The 25,733-nt window shown below is 41.2% G+C and overlaps 1 protein-coding gene across 1 annotated transcript in view; it reads right to left on the bottom strand.

The window, feature by feature from the left end:
- Nucleotides 1-25,733, bottom strand: part of LOC126263159 (protein rolling stone-like) — a 162,907-nt gene that overhangs the window by 4,913 nt on the left and 132,261 nt on the right. The window contains exons 3-4 of the mRNA XM_049960199.1: nt 17,988-18,222; nt 17,770-17,895 (exon numbers count right to left, since the gene is read on the bottom strand). Coding sequence (XP_049816156.1) covers nt 17,770-17,895; nt 17,988-18,222 — 361 coding nt within the window. The remainder of the gene's footprint in view (nt 1-17,769; nt 17,896-17,987; nt 18,223-25,733) is intronic.

Raw genomic sequence — 25,733 nt, forward strand, 5'->3', positions numbered from 1 at the left:
GGAGGGTCGTGAGTTCAAAACCCACCTGGACTGTTAAAATTTTAATTTCTCTATTCCATTCCAGTACATTCTAGAAGCATCCACAACTGTCAAGAATCATTGTACTGGTATGTTCTGTAACTGTATGCACTATATACTGTATGTGTTCTGGTCGGAGGCAGTTCGCTCCGTGCTCTTGTATGTGCGAGTGCTGAATAAACCTTCGTTAAGTCATTCATCTCATTACACCTTCTTCTATGTGACAATATATTTCAATATTTAAAACAAAATCCCTGTTTTAACCACAAATCTATTGTAGCGATAGGTGATTGAAAACTTTTTACTGGTAGCGTATGTTTGTAAAATGGCAGTATCTGTTGGAATCTGGTAGAGAAAAGTCCAAGGAGTCTGGAGAGCAAGTGCTTCTATCACATAAAATCAATAAACGTATGGTGTGTTTGAAAGCTACTTGTGTTGTGTTGGTTCAAGGCAGTTCTCAAGTTCTGTTACTAGTCAGCTATACTCTTCATTTAAGCTTATCATCAATGTGCCTTAAATACTCTTACATAGGCCACACCCTGCAATTTATTTCTTCCAGCACAACTTCAACTATGGAAAGCCACTGATAAGTCAACCGACTGCCATGTCATCTTCAGTCATTCACCATCAGATGTGGTATGGAAGGGCACAGAATCATCACACTGCACTCTTAGCCATTGTCGATGCTTCGATCTTTGATACACTACCTCTCAATCCTGTAGTGCCTCAATGGCATTGTGTGGTTCAGTGCCCCCCCCACGGAGGAAACATCTCTGGCATACCAGAAATTTAACCTGGGTCCTCCGCATGGGAGTCTGTCTCTTTGACCACTAGGCTGCAAAGGCTGCCCACCTTGAACTACAGTTTTCAGTAAAGATTCATGCTGTAACATACGTTCAATAATTCTTTGATTCATAATATTCTTTACTGAGCATTTTTACTTGCTAATTCCTTAATCATTCTGTGAATCATTCAAGTTGATCTAATAGAATCTTCTCTTAATTTATACTTGAAAGGACTTCAACACTTCTGCCTTTCCATTTGTTCTTATTTTGTACCAAAACATAGGTGTTGGAACCTTTTTATGGTATCATGATCTGTATTTATTATGATAAATGGCTGTTTTTTTTCCAAAACCCCATTTCTTTCTAGTATGTACGTATGTGTGTGTCTGTGTGTGTGTATGTATGTATCTATCTATCTCTATGTGTGTGTGTATGTGTGTGTGTATGTATGTATGTATGTATGTATGTATGTGTGTGTGTGTGTGTGTGTGTGTGTGTGTATGTATGTGTGTATGTGTGTGTGTATGTATGTGTGTATGTATGTGTGTATGTATGTGTGTATGTATGTATGTGTGTATGTATGTATGTATGTGTGTATGTATGTATCTATGTATGTATCTATGTATGTATCTATGTATGTATCTATGTATGTATCTATGTATGTATCTATGTATGTATCTATGTATGTATCTATGTATGTATCTATGTATGACTGTACGAACTCTCATCTTCCTATTTTATATGTTCTACTTTTGAAAGAGCATTTGTCTACCTCTTGAGGTGTCTTTGTCAAAGTTTAATATTTAGCCACCCAGCATGCCCATTGGTAATTACAAAATTCCTTTAGTTTTTTTATGTTTACATACTAGTTACAATGCACCAAAATAAGTGCAGTGGTAGAGGATATAGGTTCCTTGTGCAAGGATTTCCACAAAGTAGGATCATGTGATGATAATGGGTGGAGTGGGAAACAGTATTGATAGGGATCAGGGCTACAGTATTGAGTGTGACCTGGTGAAAATAGCCTCAGCAATGACCCATACCAGTACTGGGCTGGTGCCTGCTTTCGTGCTGCATGATCAGCCCCAGTTGAACTCCTCTGTCAGGAGGGTAAATATGGAGTTGGACCAGTTGCGTAGGGCAGCCACTCTGTCAGACATTGGATTGCTTCCTGTCGAGGCTATTGATAGGGGGGATTTCACAAGGCATGGCCTACACCTCAATAGGAAAGGGAAGGGTAAACTGGCAGGGTTGTTAGTGAAATCCATAAGGGGGGAAACTAGTACTCATGGATGTACCTCGTTTTTAGACTAATATCAGTGTCCAATGAGAAGTTCAGGCAGGCAGGTGCTAAAGAGGTCCAAAACTCTCAAAATTCTCACAACAGGAAAGTAAATAATAATGTTACCATTTTTCAGCAAAATATTCCGGGATTGAAGAATAAAGTAGATGAACTCCTGGTTTGTTTAGATGACATTGAATCTGATAATGTAATAGATATACTATGCCTGTCTGAGCATCACACTGTGTCTGATATGGAAAAGGTAAATATCAGTGGTTATAAACTGGCTGCACATATGAGTAGAGAGAATTAGGTGAAAGGAGGAGTTGCCATATATGTCAAAAGTTACCACTGTCATAATTGTAACAGTATATAGGTCCCCTTCAGGGAACTTTCATTTACTAATGGAAAACTGGGATGCCTTGTTGTGCTATCTGTCAGATAGGGGAAAGCAAATTATTATTATTTGTGGGGACTTCAATGTTGATTCACTGAAAGAGTGTAATAAGAAGAATGACCTGGAAGTCTTGCTCTGTTCTTTCAATTTGACATCTGTCATTAATTTTCCTACTCGGGTAGTAAAGGACAGCAGCACATTGATAGATAACACTTTTATAGACCATGACATGTTTAAAAACATAAATTCTTGTCCTGTTGAGAATGGGCTTTCTGATCATGATGCTCAGCTAATTACAGTATATGACATAGCTCCATTCAGTAATTCAAAACTACCCTCCAAAGTTGTGCATTCAATTAATGACTTAACAATTAGAAATTTCAGAGAAAATCTTCAGCAGTTAGACTGGGATGAGATGTACAAGGAACCTGATGCTAATTTAAAATATAACTTATTTCATGATACACTTGTAAGAGAATTTGAAAACTGTTTCCCCAATAAAGTAGTCAAATCTAATTATAAGAAACCATGCAAAAAATCTTTGCCTACTAAAGGAATAAAAATATCTTGTAGCCACAAAAGGGAACTGTAACTAACAACAAGAAAGAGTAATGACCCAGAAACAGCCAAATATTATAAAAACTACTGTGCTACATTAAGAAAGGTTATTAAAAAGTCCAGAAGCATGTGCATCATGTCTGAGATTAATACCTCTGATAACAATATCAAAACAATTTAGAATATTATTACAAGGGAGACATGGCAGCCAAGAGTACAGGACGATTGCATCACCATCAAAGCGAATGGAAACTTGATAAACAACAAGCCGGAAGTCTAAAACATTTTGAATAATCATTTTTTAAATGTTGTAGAGAAAATAGGATCTAAATGTTCATTAGAAGAAGCAAGGCAGTTAACGGAAGAGGCCTTACCCACACCATTTGATACAATTGAAATTTCACCCACCTCTCCTGCTGAAATTAGGAAACTCTCTCAAGAATAAAAGCTCACATGGAATTGATGGCATTTCCAGCGGGATAATAAAAGCTTGTTCCCAAGAAATAAGTGGGATTCTTAGCCACATATGTAATAGCTCTCTGAAGCAGGGTATGTTCCCAGATAGACTGAAGTATGCCATTGTTAAACCACTGCATAAAAAAGGGGATACGTCTGATGTCAACAACTACCGCCCAATCTCTCTTCTGACTGCCTTATCCAAAATTTTTGAAAAAGTAATGTATTGTAGAGTAGCTTCACACCTTTGTAAAAATAAAGTTTTAACAAAATGTCAGTTTGGTTTCCAGAATTGTTTTTCAACGGAAAATGCTATATATACTTTCAGAAACGAAATATTAAATGCTCTGAGTAACCGGAAGTCACCCGTTGTGATTTTTTGTGATCTATCAAAGGCTTTTGATTGTGTAAATCATGGAATACTTCTAGATAAGCTCAAGTACTGTGGTATGAATGGGACAGTGCTCCAATGGTTTAAATCATACCTAACTGGAAGAGTGCAGAAAGTTGAAATAAGCAGTTCACATAATATGCAAAAAACTGGTGATTTCTCAAACTGGGGAACAATCAAGAATGAGGTGCCACAAGGTTCAGTGTTGGGTCCTCTGCCGTTCTTAATATATATTAATGACTTGCCATTCTATATTCATGAAGATGCAAAGCTGGTACTTTTTGCCGATGATACAAATATAGCTATCACACCCAACAGACAAGAATTAACTGGTGAAATTGTAAATGATGTTTTTCAGAAAATGCATTATGTGGTTCTCTGAAAATGGGCTCTCAATAAACTTTGACAAAACACAGTATATACAGTTCCACACAGTAAATGAAATGACACCATTAATAAATATAGACTTTGATCAGAAATCAGTAGCTAAGGTAGAATACTCAAAATTTCTAGGTGTATGCATTGATGAGGGGTTGAACTGGAAAAAACACACTGAGGATCTGCTGAAACGTTTGAGTTCAGCTACTTATGCTATTAGGGTCATTGCAAATTTTGGCGATATACATCTGAGTAAATTAGCTTACCATGCCTATTTTCATTCTCTGCTTTCATATGGCATCATATTCTGGGGTAACTCATCATTGAGTAAAGGAGTGTTCATTGCACAAAAGTGTGTAATCAGAATAATTGCTGGAGCTCATCCTAGATCATCCTGCAGACACTTATTTATAAAGCTAGAGATCTTCACTGTAGCCTCACAATATTTATATTCACTTATGAAATCTGTTATTAACAATCCGAACGATTTCAAAAGTAATGGCAGTGTACATGGCTACAACACTAGGAGAAAGTATGATCTTCACTACTCAAGGTTAAATCTAACTTTGGCTCAGAAGGGGTTAAATTATGCTGCCACGAAAGACTTTGGTCACTTACCTAATAGCATCAAAAGTCTGACAGATAGCCATATAGCATTTAAAAGGAAATTAAAAGGATTTCTTAATGGCAACTCCTCCTAATCATTAGATGAATTTTTGGATGTAGTAAGTGGGTAACTTCCCCAAACCAACCCCCCTCCCCCCCCCCCAAAAAAAAAAAAAAAAAAAAAAAAAAAAAAAAAAAAAAAAGGGGGGGGGGGTCATGTAATATTTTGTGTAATGTAATATCTTGTATAGACACCTTTTATTAACCTGACATGTTCCACATCATTACATAGTGCCGTATTCATGATCTATGGAACAAGTACTAATCTAATCTACAGAAAGGAGAAACTGACATTTAGTGTAATAGTGCAGTTCATTCATCAGTACACACTCCTGGTAACAAATCCCTGTTCACTCAAATGTACAATATTTCTACTGCATCAGCCTCATATGTAGTTAATCACTAAAAATGTGTGACAGGAAAGCATTAGATTCCTTAGGTTATGGATCCACTACATAAAATCTGAACATTGAAGCTCGTGAAGGTGTCACCGTGGTCTTGAGTCAAATAACTGGTTTGATGCAGTTCTTGACACTACTCTTCCATGAGCAAGTCTTTTCATCTATGCATAACTACTGCAACTGACACACATTTGAACTTGCTAACTATAGTCAAGCCTCGGGCAGCTTCTACAATTTGTACCCCCCTTTATTTCCATCTACTACCAAAGAGACAATTTTCTGATGCCCCACGATGTGTCTATCAACTGATACCTTGTTTTAATCAAGTCACGCCACAAATTTCACTTTTCCCCCCAAATTCAATTCAGCACCTATTCATTACTCATTTTATATGCCCATTTAACCTTTAGCATTATTCTGTAGCACCACATTTCAGAAGGTTCTATTCCCGTCTTGTCTGCATCTGCTTGTCATCGATCTTTCGTTTACATATAATGCTCCATTCCAGACAAATGTGATCAGAAAATAATTCTGACATTTAAATTTATATTTCATGCTTATAAAATTTTGTTTTTATAACTTTTTCTTCATATTACCAGTATGCATTTTATATCCTCTCTACTTCGGCCATCAGCAGTTATTTTGCTGCCAACATAACAAAACCCATACTCTGCTTTTAGTATCTGATCCTTAATCTAATTCTCTCAGAAACATCTGATTATCCCAGTTTTACTTTTGTTGATATTTATCTTACAACCTCTTTTCAAGACACAACGAACTACTGACACACAGCACAGCAATGCAATGCATTTCACCACTATTACACTGATGATGATGATGATGATGATGATGATGATGATGATGATGATGATGATGATGATGATGATGGAAGCTATTGAATGCTTGGGATTATGAACAAATCCCATGTGGCAAGAAATCCATTAACCATTCATGCATTATTCATTCTGTTCAGTTTCTCGTTGAAGTCATTTGCTATTTCTGACAGAATTATAATATCACTGACAGACGTCAACCTTTTAGTTTCTCCTCCATGAACTTTAATCTATTTTCCAAATTTCTCCTTGGTTTCATTCACACATTACTCAATGTATTGATCACATAACACTAGGGGTATTTTACAGCCTTATTTTACTTAATTCCAAGCCGATGCCTTCTTTCATGTCCTTCCACTCATGTAACTGCTTTCTTATTTCTATACAATTTGCAGACATCCTTTTACACCCTGCATATTACCTCTGGTACCTTTAATAGTTCTCTAGTCAACACTGTCAACACATTTCTCTAAACCTACATATGTTATAAACGTCTGTTTTCCTTTCATCAGTCTATCATCTGAGGTAGGTCACACTGTCAGTACTGTCTTGAGTCTGCCTACATTTCTCTGAAACTCAAACTGATATTCCTCACAGTGAGCTTCTACCTGCCTTTTTTCCCTTCCATTCTTCTGAAAATAACTTTAAGTAAGTATTTTGCAACCACCAAACAGTCAAAAATCCAGGATGGAATGCAACAGTATTGTGGAAAGGAAAGTTGCTACTCACCATATAGTGGAGATGCTGAGTCTCAGATAGGCACAAGCCCTTTGTCAAAAATAGACCATGCGCACACACAAATGTGCACAAGCACATCTCCGACACACATTACTGCAGCCTCTGGCAGCTAAACCTACAATGCAAGCAACAGCACCAGTGGATGATGGGAGCGGGCAACAAGTGGGTGGGAGTAAGGAGGAGGCTGGAGCAAGGAGGGGAAGGGATAGCAGGGTAGAGGTGAGTGAAGTGTTGGTAGGGAGCACGGAAGGATAAGGTGGGGAGGGGGTAGGGCAGCTAGGTGCAATTGGGAGGTTAGATAGAGGGCATGGAAAAGATGGAAAGGAGGGGGGGGAGCAGTGGGAGGGGGGCAGAACAGGAGAGAAGTAAAAAGACTGTTTGCATTGGTGCAATGAGTGCTGTGCAGTGATGGAATGGGAACAGGGAAGGGGCTGCATGGGTGAGAAAAATTACTCAAGTTGAGGACAGAAGGGCTACGGGAATGTAGGCTATATTGCAGGGAGAGTTACCACCTGCTCAATTCAGAAAAGCTGGTGTTGGTAGGAAGGATCCGTATGGCATGGTCTGTAAATCAGTCATTGAAATGAAGGATGTCATACTGGGCAACATGCTCTGCAAAGGGTGGTCCTCTTGTTTCTTGGCCACAGTTCATTCATGCAGACAAACAGATTGTTGGTTGTCATGCCCACATAGAATACAGCACAGTGGTTGCAGCTTAGCTTGTAGAGTACATGACTGGTTTCACAGGTAGCCCTGCCTTTGATGGGATGGGTGAGTTTTGTGACTGGACTAGAGCAGGTGTTGGTGGTGGGAGGCTGTATGGCACAGGCCTTGGATTTAAGTCTATTACAGGGATACAAGCCCTGAGGTAGGGGGTTGGGAGCGGGGGTTGTGTAGGGACGGGAAAGTACATTGTATAGGTTTGGTGGACAGTGGAATACCAATATGGGAGGGACATGGAGAATAGTGGGCAGGAAACTTCTCATTTCAGGGCTTGATGAGAATTAGTTGAAAACCTAGTGGAGAATGTAATTCAACTGCTCCAGTCCTGGGTGTTACTGAGTTATGAGGGGAATGCTCCTCTGTAGCTGGATGGTGAGACTTTGGGAGGTTGTAGGAGACTGGAAAGATAATGAATGGGAGATTTGTTTTTGTACAAGGTTGGGAGGATAATTACAGTCACCACATGCAACACTTCGACTTCGACAGCTGCCACCCGTTCCATACCAAAAAGTCCCTTTTCTACAGCCTAGCTACCCATGGTGTGCACTTGCAGTGATGAGCGGTCTCTCTCGAAATATACCAAGGGTCTCACTGAGGCCTTCAAAGACCATAATTATCCTCCCAACATAGTCCAGAAACAAACCTCTCATGCCTTATCTTTCCAGTCTCCCACAACCCTACAGTACGGGCACAGAGGAGCATTCTCCTTGTATGCAACTAAATTACATTCCAAAATGAGATTTTCACTCAGCAGCAGTGTGCGCGCTGATATAAAACTTCCTGGCAGATTAAAACTGTGTTCCCGACCGAGAATCGAACTCGGGACCTTTGCCTTTCGCGGGCAAGTGGTCTACCATATGAGCTACTGAAGCACAACTCACGCCCGGTACTCACAGCTTTACTTCTGCCAGTATCTCATCTATCTTCCAAACTTTACAGAAGCTCTCCTGCGAACCTTGCAGAACGTTTTTTTCTTTTGTCATCAGTCTACTGACTGGTTTGATGCGGCCCGCCACGAATTCCTTTCCTGTGCTAACCTCTTCATCTCAGAGTAGCACTTGCAACCTACGTCCTCAATTATTTGCTTGACGTATTCCAATCTCCATCTTCCTCTACAGTTTTTGCCATCTACAGCTCCCTCTAGTACCATGGAAGTCATTCCCTCATGTCTTAGCAGATGTCCTATCATCCTGTCCCTTCTCCTTATCAGTGTTTTCCACATATTCCTTTCCTCTCCGATTCTGCATAGAACCTCCTCATTCCTTACCTTATCAGTCTACCTAATTTTCAACATTCGTCTATAGCACCACATCTCAAATGCTTCGATTGTCTTCTGTTCCGGATTTCCCACAGTCCATGTTTCACTACCATACAATGCTGTACTCCAGACGTACATCCTCAGAAATTTCTTCCTCAAATTAAGGCCGGTATTTGATATTAGTAGACTTCTCTTGGCCAGAAATGCCTTTTTGCCATAGCGAGTCTGCTTTTGATGTCCTCCTTGCTCCATCCGTCATTGGTTATTTTACTGCCTAGGTAGCAGAATTCCTTAACTTCATTGACTTCGTGACCGTCAATCCTGATGTTAAGTTTCTCGCTGTTCTCATTTCTACTACTTCTCATTACCTTCATCTTTCTGCGATTTACTCTCAAACCATACTGTGTACTCATTAGACTGTTCATTCCATTCAGCAGATCATTTAATTCTTCTTCACTTTCACTCAGGATAGCAATGTCATCAGCGAATCGTATCATTGATATCCTTTCACCTTGTATTTTAATTCCACCCCTGAACCTTTCTTTTATTTCCATCATTGCTTCCTCGATGTACAGATTGAAGAGTAGGGGCGAAACGCTACAGCCTTGTCTTACACCCTTCTTAATACGAGCACTTCGTTCTTGATCGTCCACTCTTATTATTCCCTCTTGGTTGTTGTACATATTGTATATGACCTGTCTCTCCCTATAGCTTACCCCTACTTTTTTCAGAATCTCGAACAGCTTGCACCATTTTATATTGTCGAACACTTTTTCCAGGTCGACAAATCCTATGAAAGTGTCTTGATTTTTCTTTAGCCTTGCTTCCATTATTAGCCGTAATGTCAGAATTGCCTCTCTCGTCCCTTTACTTTTCCTAAAGCCAAACTGATCGTCATCTAGCGCATTCTCAATTTTCTTTTCCATTCTTCTGTATATTATTCTTGTAAGCAGCTTCGATGCATGACCTGTTAAGCTGATTGTGCGATAATTCTCGCACTTGTCAGCTCTTGCCGTCTTCGGATTTGTGTGGATGATGCTTTTCCGAAAGTCAGGTGGTATGTCACCAGACTCATATATTCTACACACCAACGTGTATAGTCGTTTTGTTGCCACTTCCCCCAATGATTTTAGAAATTCTGATGGAATGTTATCTATCACTTCTGCCTTATTTGACCGTAAGTCCTCCAAAGCTCTTTTAAATTCCGATTCTAATACTGGATCCCCTATCTCTTCTAAATCGACTCCTGTTTCTTCTTCTATCACATCAGACAAATCTTCACCCTAATAGAGGCTTTCAATGTATTCTTTCCACCTATCTACTCTCTCCTCTGCATTTAACAGTGGAATTCCCGTTGCACTCTTAATGTTACCACCGTTGCTTTTAATGTCACCAAAGGTTGTTTTGACTTCCCTGTATGCTGAGTCTGTCCTTCCGACAATCATATCTTTTTCGATGTCTTCACATTTTTCCTGCTGCCATTTTGTCTTAGCTTCCCTGCACTTCCTACTTATTTCATTCCTCAGCGACTTGTATTTCTGTATGCCTGATTTTCCCGGAACATGTTTGTACTTCCTCCTTTCATCAATCAACTGAAGTATTTCTTCTGTTACCCATGGTTTCTTTGCAGCTACCTTCTTTGTACCTATGTTTTCCTTCCCAACTTCTGTGATGGCCCTTTTTTAGAGATGTCCATTCCTCTTCAACTGTACTGCCTACTGCGCTATTCCTTATTGCTGTATCTATAGCATTAGAGAACTTCAAACGTATCTCGTCATTCCCTAGTACTTCCGTATCCCACTTCTTTGCGTATTGATTCTTCCTGACTAATGTCTTGAACTTCAGCCTACTCTTCATCACTACTATATTGTGATCTGAGTCTATATCTGCTCCTGGTTACGCCTTACAATCCAGTATCTGATTTCGGAATCTCTGTCTGACCATGATGTAATCTAATTGAAATCTTCCCGTATCTCCCGGCCTTTTCCAACTATACCTCCTCCTCTTATGATTCTTGAACAGTGTATTCGCTAATACTAGCTGAAACTTGTTACAGAACTCAATTAGTCTTTCTCCTCTTTCATTCCTCGTCCCAAGCCCATATTCTCCTGTAACCTTTTCTTCTGCTCCTTCCCCTACAACTGTATTCCAGTCGCCCATGACTATTAGATTTTCGTCCCCCTTTACATACTGCATTACCCTTTCAATATCCTCATACACTTTCTCTATCTGTTCACCTTCAGCTTGCGACGTCGGCATGTATACCTCAACTATCGTTGTCGATGTTGGTCTGCTGTCGATTCTGATTAGAACATCCCGGTCACTGAACTGTTCACAGTAACACACCCTCTGCCCTACCTTCCTATTCATAACGAATCCTACACCTGCCATACCATTTTCTGCTGCTGTTGATATTACCCGATACTCATCTGACCAGAAATCCTTGTCTTCCTTCCACTTCACTTCACTGACCCCTACTATATCTAGATTGAGCCTTTGCATTTCCCTTTTCAGACTTTCTAGTTTCCTTAGCACGTTCAAGCTTCTGACATTCCACGCCCCGACTCGTAGAACGTTATCCTTTCTTTGATTATTCAATCTTTTTCTCATGGTAACCTCCCCCTTGGCAGTCCCCCCCGGAGATCCGAATGGGGGACTATTCCGGAATCTTTTGCCAATGGAGAGATCATCATGACACTTCTTCAATTACAGGCTGCATGTCCTGTGGATACACGTTACGTGTCTTTAATGCAGTGGTTTCCATTGCCTTCTGCATCCTCATGCCATTGATCATTGCTGATTCTTCCACCTTTAGGGGCAATTTCCCACCCCTAGGACAAGAGAGTGTCTTGAACCTCTATCCACTCCTCCGCCCTCTTTGACAAGGCCATTGGCAGAATGAGGCTGACTTCTTATGCCGGAAGTTTCGGCCGCCAATGCTGATTATTTATCAAAATTTAGGCAGTGGCGGGGATCGAACCCGGGACCGAAGACGTTTTGATTATGAATCAAAGACGCTACCCCTAGACCACGGGTACATCCACTAGCACTCCTGAAAGATAGGATACTGCGGAGACATGGCTTAGCCACAGCCTGGGGGATGTTTCCAGAATGAGATTTTCACTCTGCAGCGGAGTGTGCGCTGATATGAAACTTCGTGGCAGATTAAAACTGTGTGCCCGACCGAGACTCGAACTCAGGGCAGTTGCCTTTCGCGGGCAAGTGCTCTACCATCTGAGCTAACGAAGCATGACTCACGCCCGGTGCTCACAGCTTTACTTCTGCCTGTATCTCGTCTCCTACCTTCCAAACTTTACAGAAGCTCTCCTGAGAACCTTGCAGAACTAGTACTCCTGAAAGAAAGGATACTGCGGAGACATGGCTTAGCCACAGCCTGGGGGATGTTTCCAGAATGAGATTTTCACTCTGCAGCGGAGTGTGCGCTGATATGAAACTTCCTGGCAGATTAAAACTGTGTACCCGACCGAGACTCGAACTCGTGACCTTTGCCTTTCGCGGGCAAGTGCTCTACCATCTGAGCTACTGAAGCACGACTCATGCCCGGTGCTCACAGCTTTACTTCTGCCAGTAAATTACATTGTCTGTCAAGGTTGCAAAAACTCTTGTCAAGCCCTGAAATAAGAAATGTCCAGTATCCTTCACACCCCTCCTACAGTGGTATTCCACCGTTCACGGAACCTACACAATATACTCATCCATCCCTACACAACCCCTGCTCCCATCCCCTTACCTCATGGCTCATATCCTGTAATATGACCTAGAACCAAGACCTGTCCCCATACATCGTCCCACCACCACCACCACCACCACCACCACCTACTGTAGTCCGGTCACTAACATTACCTATCCCACCACAGGCAGGGCTATCTATGAAACCAGTCATGTAATCTACAAGCTAAGCTTCAACCACTGTGCTGCATTCTATCTGGGCATGACAGCCAACAAGCTGTTGTCCACATGAATGGTCACCAACAAACTGTGGCCAAGAAACAAGGTGACCACTCTGTTGCTTAGCATGCTGCCCAACACAACAGCCTTCATTTCAATGACTGCCTCACAGCCTGTGTCATATGGATCCTCCCCACCAACACTAGCTTTTCTGAACTGCGCAGGTGGGAACTTTCCCTGCAACATATCCTACATTCCCATAACCCTTCTGCCCTCAACCTTCGTTAGTCATTTTTCTCAACAGTACAGTTCTGTGTTCCCATTTCAGCACTACACAGCCCTAATTCCACCAATAAACCCAGTCTTTTCTCTTCTCTCCTTTCCTGCTATCCATCTCTCCCCTGCCCCCTGTCTAACCTCTTGAATGCACCTTGTGAGAGACTTTTTTTTATGCCTATCTGCCACTCAGCATGTCCACTATGTGGCGTGTATTTTGCAACCATGATGTATTAAAATGATGATTCAGTAATATTCACATTTCTCTGCTCTTCTTCAGAATTGGAATTGTCAAATTCTTCTTTAAGCCAGGTGATAAATTAGCCTGTCATTACCTGTCTTGCATAACAAGAGGGATAGTTTTGACATGGTATGTTCACCAAAGAATGTCAATATTTCTGAGGGAATATCAGCTGCTCCATGTGCCTTGTTTCAACCAGAGTCTTTCTGAATTCTGTCGAGTTCTTTTCACAGATCATGTCTCATCTTGTCTTCTTCTAGCCCTCTTCTTTTCCATGATATTGTCTTCAAGTTTGTTTCCCCTGCATGCGATTCCTATACAGAGTGGTCCAAAAAATGTATTCATTGTTTAAAAGTCCATGACTGGCAAACTAATTGATGGAGTTGTCTCATCTTTGGTAGTGTAATAGTTTGTAGTTCCGGCAATCGCCACACAAGCATTGTATTGCATTGTTTTGCTTTGTCAGATGACAGTCGCCATATAGTCAGTGTTTCGTTCTTAGTTGCACCTAGTTACTAGAGTGAACATGGCTGGCGCAAGGCTTACATTCAATGAAAGGAAGTCATTTTTGAAGTGGTATTTTAAGTACGAAAACATTAATGAGGTTCAACAGCAATGGCAAAATGAGTATCAAACAGAGCCACCGACACGTTTAACGATTCGTCGCATTCGAGACAAATTTGAAGCCGAAGGCTGTGTTAAAGATGTACACAAACAACGATCTGGACAACATGTAACAGTAATAAGTCCGGCTAACTCCAGTCATGTGTTACAACACTTCACTAACTCACCATAGAAGTCTGTGAGACAGTATGCCTGTGAAACTGGAGTGAGCCACTCAAGTGTTCGGCGAATTTTGAAGACAGCAAAGTGGAAGTGCTACATCCCACGGTTGCTACATGCAATGAATGAGGACGACCCAGATCGTAGAATGAAGTACTGTGAGTGGTTCACTAACATGGTGCGCAACGATGAAGAGTTTGCAGAGATGATTGTGTGGTCTGATGAGGCACAGTTCAAACTCAATGGTACAGTAAATCACCACAATTGCATCTACTGGGCCACCAGACATCCCAATGCCCATGTAGACAAAGCCATGAATTTGCCACGAGTAAATGTGTGGTGTGGGTTGTCTTAGCGGGGCTTGATTGAGCCATTCTTCTTTGACAGCACAGTTATCGGTGAGGTGTACCTTCAGAAGCTTCAGACATCCATTTTACCTGCCATCCGAGACTTGTATGGAGACAGAGGAGTTTACTTTCAACAAGATGGTGCCCTAGCCTGCTACCAAAATCGTGTTAGGGCGTATCACGACGAAAATCTACCAGCAAGATGGACAGGCCATAGAGGTGCTGTGGAGTATCCACCACATTCCCCAGACCTAACTCCTCTGGACTTTTACCTGTGGGGAACACTAAAGGACATCGGTTATTGACAAAAGCCACACACAATGGATGAACTTCGAGAATCCATCATACATTCATATGCAAATATCCAACTGAACATGTTGCAGTTAGTAGTTTGTGCTGCAGTTCGGCGGCATCGTTTGTGTGTGGATGTTAATGGTGACCATTTCAAACACCTACAGTGATATCTGTAAGTTGGACTTTAAGCAACACTTTCACCAAAAATGAGACAACTCCATCAGTTAGTTTGCAAGTTATGGACTTTTAAACAGTGGATTTTTTTGACCCCTCTGTACAGTCCTTCCACATTTTGGACTTCCATTCTTTGCTTAGTACTCTTTTTCCATCTGAGCTATTAATATTCACACTGGTAATTCTCTTTTCACCCAAAGGCCCCTATAGTTCTCCTATCCATCTCATTCCCAAGCTATTCCTGCTCTGTTATTTTCCATTTACTGTCATTCTCATTTTTATCTGCATTCCCTTTGACCTGCTTCATTTGCAGCTTTTTAATAAATTTTCTTTTCACGAATGAAATTCAATATATTGTGTGCGTTATCCAAGGATTTCTTATCTAATGCTGTGGTGCCTTCACTATTACATTTCTCAGAGTAAACCATTTGTCTTCTATTGTATTTCTGTCCTCTGTTTCAGTCAATCACTACTTAATGCCCCCTTTGAAACTATCAACAACCTCTCATTTTTTAACATATCCAGGCCATATCTCATTTGCTCTCTACAGCATATCCAGCTATCAAGTTAGTGTAATGCCAAAGTAAGACAAGAAACATTGGGGAAGGGCCTTAGAAGGTCCCCAGCATTTAGACAGCAAATGTTAAATTATCAGTTTGTAGTTTCAGTGTTGATGGCCTTGTGGAGGTGCACACAGCTAAAAAATGGTAGTACATTGAGCACTAGCAGTGGGAACTCTATCACTAGTCATCACAGGGAACAGATGCATTGAGCAATGCTCCTCAGTGAAATAGCCCCAGTACTATGCTTAAACAGGCAGATGGTAGAGATCTGAAACTGAGTAGTAGCCCAATATTGTGGTTTCCATACATTGGATACCAAGGTGCTGCTGTTACACCAATGGCATAGTGGCTTCCTTCCTTCCTGTTGTAGGTCTGCAAGTATGGCAAGTCTGAAAGCAATGTGCTGAGGTCACTTGCTGCTTCTTGTTTCATTTCCTCTTACTGAAGCATGCAAGAGAGTAAAACAATGATGTGTGGAAAGTGAGTGCACATCTTGCTGTTTTAGTGTATCAGTGACAGGTTGTAAGTGACTAGCTCTTGGGATCATATGGCCACTAATGAAGCTGTACTGTGGGGCTCTGGAGGGTGTAAGACAAACATTAAGTAATGTAGTGCATGAAGTTAAAAAGTGCTCCATAAGAGGAAAAGTGATGTCTGGTACAAACTGAATGTTACAGCCCACACTTCAGATGGAAAAGAAACTTACACCAGTTTGTAATTTCACACAAAACTAATTCATAACAACAAATATGCACATACAAGATCTATCCATTGTGGGCTGAACCACTGTTTATGCTTTATTAGTCTCTTGGTTTTTAGTGATTCAAAACTGACTAGTTTGTCACACAAAAAGTTTGACACATAGGCAAACAGATGTTTTCACTTCTAAATCATTCCCGAATAGCCTGCTCACCTGCAGATGGTACATCTGCAGTGACTAGAACTCCCTTACCCAGTATACTGAAAGTCTGACCAAGGCATTCACAGGCAGACACTGTCCTCCAAATCTAGTTCACAGACATGTTTTCCACACCATATCATCATCACATAACCATTATTCTCCCATTATCTTAAAGAAGCAGCAAATGAGCAGCCTCATCATCACCCAGTGTCACATTGGAATGGAACAACTGAACCATTTTCTTTTCCAGGGTTACGACTATCATTGTGCACAGAAACAAGGAACATCCTACCCACAAACCTTCCCACCCCTCCAAAAGTGGTATTCCACTGCCAACCCAAAGTAACCAATGTCTTGGTTCTTCCCTTTGTCACACTGAGTCCCAGTCCCTGGCCACAAAGCACAAATCCCTGTGCAAAACATGTTTGACGCATGATCTGATATTTTCTGAGTGTATTTGTAGGCTTGTAGAATTCTTGGGTGTCTGTCTGGGTCTCATCATAATTTTTCCACAATATTTCAGCAAACAGACTCATTGCCATCTTCAGGTGATCTGTGATAATTCCTGCTTCACTCTTGTCAGTGTCTTATACATGTTGTCAGTTATTGCCTGCATGACTCCACTCCTATCACAATCTGCAGTAGTTGTGAAAGTGGAGGCTCCATACTCTGGTGACAGTGTCCACACTATCACTGCAGGGTGCAGACCTCACTGTATGGGAATGTTTTCCTTTTTTTAGGCTCTGTGCAGGGTTTGATACCCGACTCAGCTGTAGGCCACTATCTTTGTTAATTACATCACCACTATCTTTGTTAATCAGATCACTTTGAACCATAGTTTTGATGGTCTCTTTAGTCACACAGTCCCAGGAGGAGGAGGATAGCCTTAAGTATATTAGTGTAGTTGTAGTATATCATACAGACAGTTTTTAAACTATTTTCAGCCATGGCTGATTTGATGTCTTGCACATTCAGTTCAATTCATACTATCAACCGTGCACACAGTTTTTTAGGGGTTGAAATATGTGTTTATCGAACCTAGTACTGTCAAGGTTTTAGGTAGTGGAATGTGTATTTCGTCCATACCACCATCGTGCACAGCATGATCTCCCTGGTGCTGTTGCCTGTGTTGAATTCTTATACTATGCACCTACTGCCTGCCTCTCCATTGCACATTCCTATCTCATGCACCTACTGCTTAAGGAAGTGGTTATAGTGTAACACTCATAACTATGCCATTCACCTTACAGATTATTGAAACTAAAATCTAGTGAACAATTATAGTACTGTTCAAAAGTTATTGAAATTGGCAATACTGAAATGAAAATTTATTAACTATTTATCAACCCTTGTTAAGAGTAGTGAATCTGTGCTTGCTGCACTTCTAGTATGCTCACCAGGATCATAGACTGCAGTCCAAAAGGAAATGGTGATACAGACAGCAATAGTGGCAGCTGTGGTGTGAATCGCCCAGTAAATTTTGTATTGCAGTGGCATTGTGCCACTAACATCTTCAGCTGTTACTAAATAAGAAAGAACAAAATTTTACATAAAGCTGGAAATTAACTCCTTTTATGATCGTACTTACCTGTTAACTAATAAATAATGTGTGTACCTGAAATTTGATGCTGCCTCTTCAGCTTTGCATTCAGAACAATAACTAGACAAAAAATAGCTTGAACTGTGCATAAAATTAAACCCCAGTTTGTGAGGTAGATTGGCCATTTCCAGATAGATATTATCACTCTTCCAGCTCCTGTTAAGGAGGCAAGTAAAGCTGCTACAAAGAATGCAGCCACAACCACTCGATAAAACACATATGTTCGTGTAATGCTCCGTTTCTGTTCCCACTGCAACACACACACACAAATAAATAAATAAATAAATGGCAATAACAAACTTTGTAATGGAAGAAAAGAACCTACTTGGGAGTGACATCTAGAGCAAAGGCAATCACTACTGATTGCTTTCCATTAAATGGAAAGGTATTTCCATGGACATAATCATCTGCATCCCTCCCCCACTCCCCCCCCTTCCCCATGATGTTCATAAAGTAGGAGGAAATACAAGCAACAGTGAATGTTTGGACGCGTCCTGGGAATGTACTCTGAAGGATTAATAGGAAAGACAATTGTTCACTATAAGCATTGTAGACTAGTTTTAATCCTAGTTTGGCACCAATTTTTAACTGTGACAAAAGAAAGAAACTGCATCAATTGTATATGACAAACATGAACAACATATAATGAGGAACAAGTTCAGTTTTGAGTAAATTCATCTTTTGCAGGGAATCAGCTGAAGGGCATCAACAAAACTGCACTAACTCGAACAAAAAATACAGAACCACAGAACACTTAATTCACTCTCATAAATGTCTTTAGTTGATGATGGAATGTAAGACTGTATTACATAGTTTACTAGTCACCTTCTTACAATAAGTAAGGCTTGCAGAAGTTGTTCTACAAAGTCTAGAAGATTACAAGAGAAATGGTGCCAGACTGAAGGTTTCAGGTTAAACTTTAGGAATGATCACATGTTCAGGTGTTTATAACAATGCCTAACAAATGCAAAGGATCACTTTAACATATTTAAGTAGCACATAGGTTTAGCGCACTACTTTTCCAATATCCAGAAACATAGCTGCATCATAATCAATAATTTAAGTGACAATTTCCATTTATGTTTCCTGTTGGTGGTGCATCCCTTTAGTCACATTATTTTGTAGGCTTAAAAACAACATAACTGAACAATAAGAACTTCCTTAAAACTTACTGGCCTAACTAAATTTTCAAGCAATACTATTAATAATAGTATAGGTGCTACTCACCATACAGCAGAGATGCTGACTCGCGGATAGACTGTCATAAAGGAGCAGCAACAGCAGTGCATGATAGGAGAGGCAACTGAATGGTGGTAGGAAGAGGCTTGGGCGAGGCGTGGGAGGGATAGCAGGGTATGGGTGGGGGAACGGTGAAGTGCTGCTGGGAAGCGTGCAGGGACGAGCTGGAGAGAGAGAGAGAGAGAGAGAGAGAGAGAGAGAGAGAGAGAGATAGAGAATAGGGCAGAGCTAGCTGCAGTTGGGTGGTTAGACGAGGGGGAGGGGGGGGGATTAGCAGAAGAGGAGAGAAGTACAGAGATGGTACATTGGTAGTGTAGGGGGCTGTGTAGTGCGGGCACAGGAACAGGAAAGTGTCTAGATGTGTGAGGACAATGACTAACAAATGTTGAGGCCAGGACAGTAATGTATATTGCACGGAGAGTTCCCACCTGCGCAATTGAGAAAAGCTGGTGTTGGTTGGAAGGAGCTGTATGGCATAGGCTGTGAAGCAGTCACTGAAATGAAGAATGTCATGTTGGGCAGCATGCCAAGCAACAGGGTGGTCCAGTCATTTTCTGGCCACAGTTTGTCAGTGGCCATTCATGCAGACAGACAGCTTGCAGTTTAGCTTGTAGATTACATGACTGGTTTCACAGATAGGTGATGTTTGTGACTGGACTGGAGTATTTGGTGGTGGGAGGACATGTGGGACAGGCCTTGCCTCTAGATTACTGGGATACATGAGGTATGGTGTTGGGAGAATGAGTTACGTAGGAATGGACGAGTCCAGAAATCCAGCAGGATCTCTAGTCTCTCCTCAAGTCCTTAGGCCCATCCCAGAACCCCTCCCTGGAGTCAATCTCTCTGCTCACCCCTACCAGTCCCTGCACTCCTACCTTCTACATGCTTCCTACAGTCCATAAACCTAACCACCCAGGACGCCCCATTGTGGCTGGTTACTATGCTCCCACTGGGATGATTTCTGCTCTCAGACCAACACTTTCAGCCTCTTACCCATAATCTACTCTTCTACATAAAAGATATCAACCATTTCCTCCACTGACTCCCTGTAGTTCCTGTACCTTTACCACACAGTGCCCTGCTCATCACTATTGATGCACCCGCCCCCAATAGCTGAGTGGTCAGCACGACAGAATGTCAATCCTAAGGGCCCGGGTTCAATTCACGGCTGGGTTGGAGATTTTCTCTGCTCAGGGACTGGGTGTTGTGTTGTCCTAATCATCATCATTTCATCCTCATTGACGCGCAAGTCGCCAAAGTGGCGTCAACTCTAAAGACTTGCACCCGGCGAATGGTCTATCCGACAGGAGGCCATAGTCACATGACATTCATTTATACTACTGATGCCACCTTCCTTGACACTAACATTCCTAATGTCCATGGCCTTACAGCTGATGAACACTAAACTTCCCAATGCCCGACTGATTCCAAACCAATAACATCCTTCCGAGTCACTGTGATGAACTATATCCTCACTCACATTTACTTCTCCTTTGAAGGCATTACCTACAAAAAAATCTGGAGTACAGCTATGGGCACCTGCATGACACTATACTATGCCAACCTATTCATGGGCCACCTAGAGGAATCCTTCCTAATCACCCAGAGTCCTAAACCCCTCACCTGGTTTAGATTCATTGATGGCATCTTTGCAGTGTGGATCAAGGGTGAGAACACCATATCCACATTCTTTCAGAACCTCAACAGCTTCTCCCCCATTTGCTTCACCTGATCCTACTCAACCCAACAAGCCACCTTCCTCAATGTTGACCTCCACCTCAAAGATGGTTACATAAGTACCTCCATCCATATCAAACCTACTAACCACCAGTAATACTACCAATTCGACAGCTGCCACTCATTCCATACCAAGAAGTCCTTTCCATACAGTCTAACCATCCATGGTCGTTGCACCTGCAGTGGCAAGCGGGTATCACTGAGGTCTTCCCAGACTGTAATTATCCTCCTCAACCTTGTACAAATTAGTCTCACCTTTTGGCCATGGAGCAGCATTCCCCTCGTAACTTGGAACCACCTAGGACTTGAGCAACTGAATTACAGTCTCCACCATGATTCTGACTGCCCCTCGTCGTGCCCTGAAATCAGAAATGTCCAGCCCACTATCCTTCCAACCCCTCCCACAGTGGTATTCCACCATCCATCAAACCTACACAGTAGACTTATCCATCCCTACACAGCTGCTGCTCCCAACCCCATATCTCATGGCTCACATCCCAGTAACAGACCTAGATCTAAGAACTGTCCCATACATCCTCCCACCACCACCTACTTCAGTCTGGTCACAAACATCACCTTCCCACCAAAGGCAGGGCTATATGTAAAACCAGACATGTGATCTACAAGCTAAGCTGCAATCAATGTGCTGCATTCTATATGGGCATGACAACCAACAAACTGACTGTCCTCATGAATGGCCACCGACAAACTGTAGCCAAGAAACAAGTGGACCACCCTGTTACTGAGCATGACATTCTTCATTTCAATGACTGCTTTACAGCCTGTGTCATATGGATCCTTCCCACCTACATCATCTTTTCTGAAATGCACAGGTGGGAACTCTCCCTCCAATATATCCTACATTCCCATTGCCATCTTGGCCTCAAACTTTGTTAGTCATTGTCCTCATCCAACCAGCCTCTTCCCTGTTCTCTTTCCCACACTACACAGCCCTCTATTGGACCAATGCACCCTTTCTCTTTATTTCTCTCTTCTGGTATACTCCCTCCCCCCCCCCCACTTCTCCCCTGCCCCCCCCCCCCAGCCCACCTTATCTAACCTCTGGACTGCACCTACCTGCCCAACCCTATCTCCACCTGCGCGCTCCCCAGCAGCACTTCACTCTTCCCCATCCCTATCCTGCTATCTCTCCCTCTCCTCGCCCCAGCCTCCTTCCTCCTACCCCTATGCAGTTGCCTCGCCCATCATGCACTCGTGCTGCTGCTCACAGTTTGGCTCCAGCTGCCAGAGAGAGAGAGAGAGAGAGAGAGAGAGAGAGAGAGAGAGAGAGAGAGAGAGAGAGAGAGAGAGAGAGAGAGGGGGGGGGGGTGCTGTAATTAAATGACATTTTCTTCTCTCCAGGTTTTTGTGTGGGTGTTGCCATTGTATACTTAAGTATATCAGGAAATGAGATTCATATCACTGATACTATAGCTCAAAAGCACTCCTACCAAGTAAGCATTAGATTTTAATTTCTTCTAGTAACACAATCTTTTGCAGAAGAACTAGCACTTTTAACAGTACTGTGGATGGCAAGGTAGTTCTAATAATTGTGGACTGTTATGTGACCAATCTCCCTGTAAAATGTTTCATCAATGTAGGACGACAATCTGATCAATGAAATTCAATTACATGCTGTGACAGTTGTTTATGCTTACTGTATTCCATCTGCAGACAGTGCTTATTTAAAAAGAAATATGAGAGGGCTAAGATGAAGTATTTTGACTAAATTAGAAAGGTAAACAAATAGTAAAATTGTGTAGTATCTTGCTCTGCCTTCCTCCCAGTGGGTACTTTTAATGCCAAATTAGGAAGCAATTGTAACTCAAGTTATTATAAGATTTATGTTAACTGAAAAAGAAACATATCACAGAATAGCCAAGTCATTGCAAGTCAACTACTAAAGACAGGTATGTCTTGTCTGATTCTTGGATCATACTTTCGTACTGTAATGCAAGAGGTAACACCAGTATTGTAGGTAATGTGAATGCTCAAATTTTGGTCTATGGAAATCAAATTATTTATGCCAAGCACTCCAAAGTAATTTTGAGCTTATTGTGTATTAAAACTACTGTAGTAATGACGATAATATGTAGGAAACAGCACACATTTTAATTTATTTATTTACGTTGTAGCACCAAACATTACAACAAACAACTTTTATACCTTAGTGAAAGTAACATCCAGCTTTTACCATTTTTGAGGGTTACCACAATTCAAGGATCGTAGTATGGAAGGTGAATGGTTGACTTTGCTTTGTCAGAGTAATTCTATAGAAGGGCAGCTCATTTAAAAGAAACAGTGTACAGGATACTTGGGTGATCCATTCCTCAGTACTAACCTAGTGTTTGGGATAAAAGGAAGACACTGAAGTGATTCAGAGATTTGCTGCTAGATTTGTTACTGGCAGGTTCGACTGACACCTGAGTGTTACACAGATATTTCATTAACTCATATGGGAATCCCTGGATGGAAGATGACATTCTTTTTATTGAACACTATTCAAAAAATTTAGAAAATCTGCATTTGCAGTTGACTGCAGAAGGATTATATTACTACTAATGTACATTTTGCATATGGCCAACGAAGACAAAGCAAGAGAAACTAGGACTTATATTCTTTCCCTTGGTCCATTTGCAAGGGGGACAGGGAAGGAAACGGCTCATAACAGTATAAGTTACCCTCTGCAATACACCATACTGTGGCTTGCAGTGTATGTACATAGATGCAGATGAATTTGAGGTACCAAAAGCAGGCGATATTAAAATACACTATTACATTTCAGTGAAAACAAAAATGCAATTCTATACACTGCTAATGCAAATGTTGAAATGATACTTCTTACACACAAGGATCTGTTCCACACACCATTTGAGACTTATTTCTTGAGACAACTGACACCAAGTAAGAATCAGGTGCAGTTGCCTTTGGACCCAAGGGAAAGGTCATAATCATAAACCAATGAAACTGGGAAGTAAAAATTATTCAAAATTATGGAAAACTATTGCAATGCTGCAAGTTCTGGCAAGCTCCAAAACAATCAAACTCCATGGCACGTAGAGGACAATGGCCTACACCTAGACAATAAATTTATACAAGTTAATTGAGCACAGATATGTCACTTACGCTACAGGTATGTACTTAAAAAGGCTATGCTTTTTTTTTCTAATATACTTTAATGGTCTACATCCACATCCTTACTCTACAAAACGCTGAAGTGCATGGCAAAGTGTACTTCACATTGTATGTCTTGTTAGGGTTTTCCCCCTTCCAGTCACACAAAGAGTGCAGGAAGTATCATTGCTTAACTGCCTCTGTCCAAGTTGTAATTATATACAGGGTGTAAATTGTAAGGTGACAAACCAGAATAACTCTAAAAATAAGCTTCACACAAACAAAGTGTAGAATCCAAAGCCGATTATTTTCGAGGGGAACATCTGTCGGTGCTAAAATTAGCCCACCACCCCAGCCCCTTGGGGGTGGGGCGAATGGCAACTTTAAAATTTCAAGTGGGAACCCCCATTTTTATTGCAGAATCAGATTCTACATAAAAAAACTAAATACATTTTGTCTTAAGCATTTGTTTTGATTCTTGGTAGTTGGTGCTGTAATCCAAGAAAATCCATGTTATAATTTTTGTGTGGAAAATGGTTATGGATAAATAAAAAAATAGTTATTTACTTCATAAATTTTGATTCGCTAAAACTATAACTCTCCCTCTCTCCCCATAGGGTGGGGTTGAGAGAGAGGAATTAAGAGTTTTACAAATGCTGACCCAAATATTAAATTTTTCCGCAGATTTGGATAAGTTTTGTTTGTTTCGTGGTCATGAGGCCACACATCATTTAATTATCAAACAAATCATCTGACTAGCTAACTAACTAGCTAACCAAACATCCGACTTACTAATGAGTAAACTTAAAAAGTAACTGACTCTCTAACCTAATTTTTTATTAGATTCGGAGTAATCACTGTTGTTTGTCGAGAAGTCTCACAATTTGGGTGCTTGCTTAGTTTGAGTCTTTTAGTTTCAGATGGAAAAACGTAGAAAAAAAGACATTCATAAATTTATTGACTTAAAGCACATTGTTCACACCTTCATTTTATTTCAGAATATTGCAGCTGTTATGTCATTTACATTTTTAGAATTATGAACAATATTAGAATTAGATTTAGAATTAGAATTAGATTTATAGAATTAGAATTATGTATGATAATTGATATCCCACTCAGCCCTGATCGATAGTCTATGCTCTTATCCAGCCCTTGCTGATGAGCGGCGTAACATTTCGGAGTGCTGCCAATAGGTAGCGCAGGGACAAGAAATTCACCCTTTCTCGTAATAAGACGGTTGTGGAACCCTTGTCCACCGGAAGAAAGACAATCGATTGGTCAGCCTTCAGATCACGGATAGCCTGGGCTTCAGCAGTGGTGATGTTGGGAGTAGGATTAAGGGTTTTCAAGAAGGATTGAGAGGCATGGCTGGAAGTGGGAAATTCCTGGAAGGTTTGGAGAGGGTGATTTTGAGGAAGAGGAGGTGGGTCCCGCTGTGACGGAGGACGGAACTGTTCCAGGCAGGGTTCAATTTGGATAGTGCCTTGGAGAGTTGGATCATTAGGAGTAGGATTAGCATTATTTTTCTCCATGGCAAAGTGATATTTCCAGCAGAGAGTACGAGTGTAGGACAGTCAATCTTTGACGAGGGCTGTTTTGTTGAATCTGGGAGTAGGGCTGAAGGTGAGGCCTTTGGATAGGACAGAGGTTTCGGATTGGGAGAGAGGTTTG

The sequence above is a fragment of the Schistocerca nitens genome, chromosome 6, assembly GCF_023898315.1.
Source record: "Schistocerca nitens isolate TAMUIC-IGC-003100 chromosome 6, iqSchNite1.1, whole genome shotgun sequence".
Lineage (NCBI taxonomy): Eukaryota > Metazoa > Arthropoda > Insecta > Orthoptera > Acrididae > Schistocerca > Schistocerca nitens.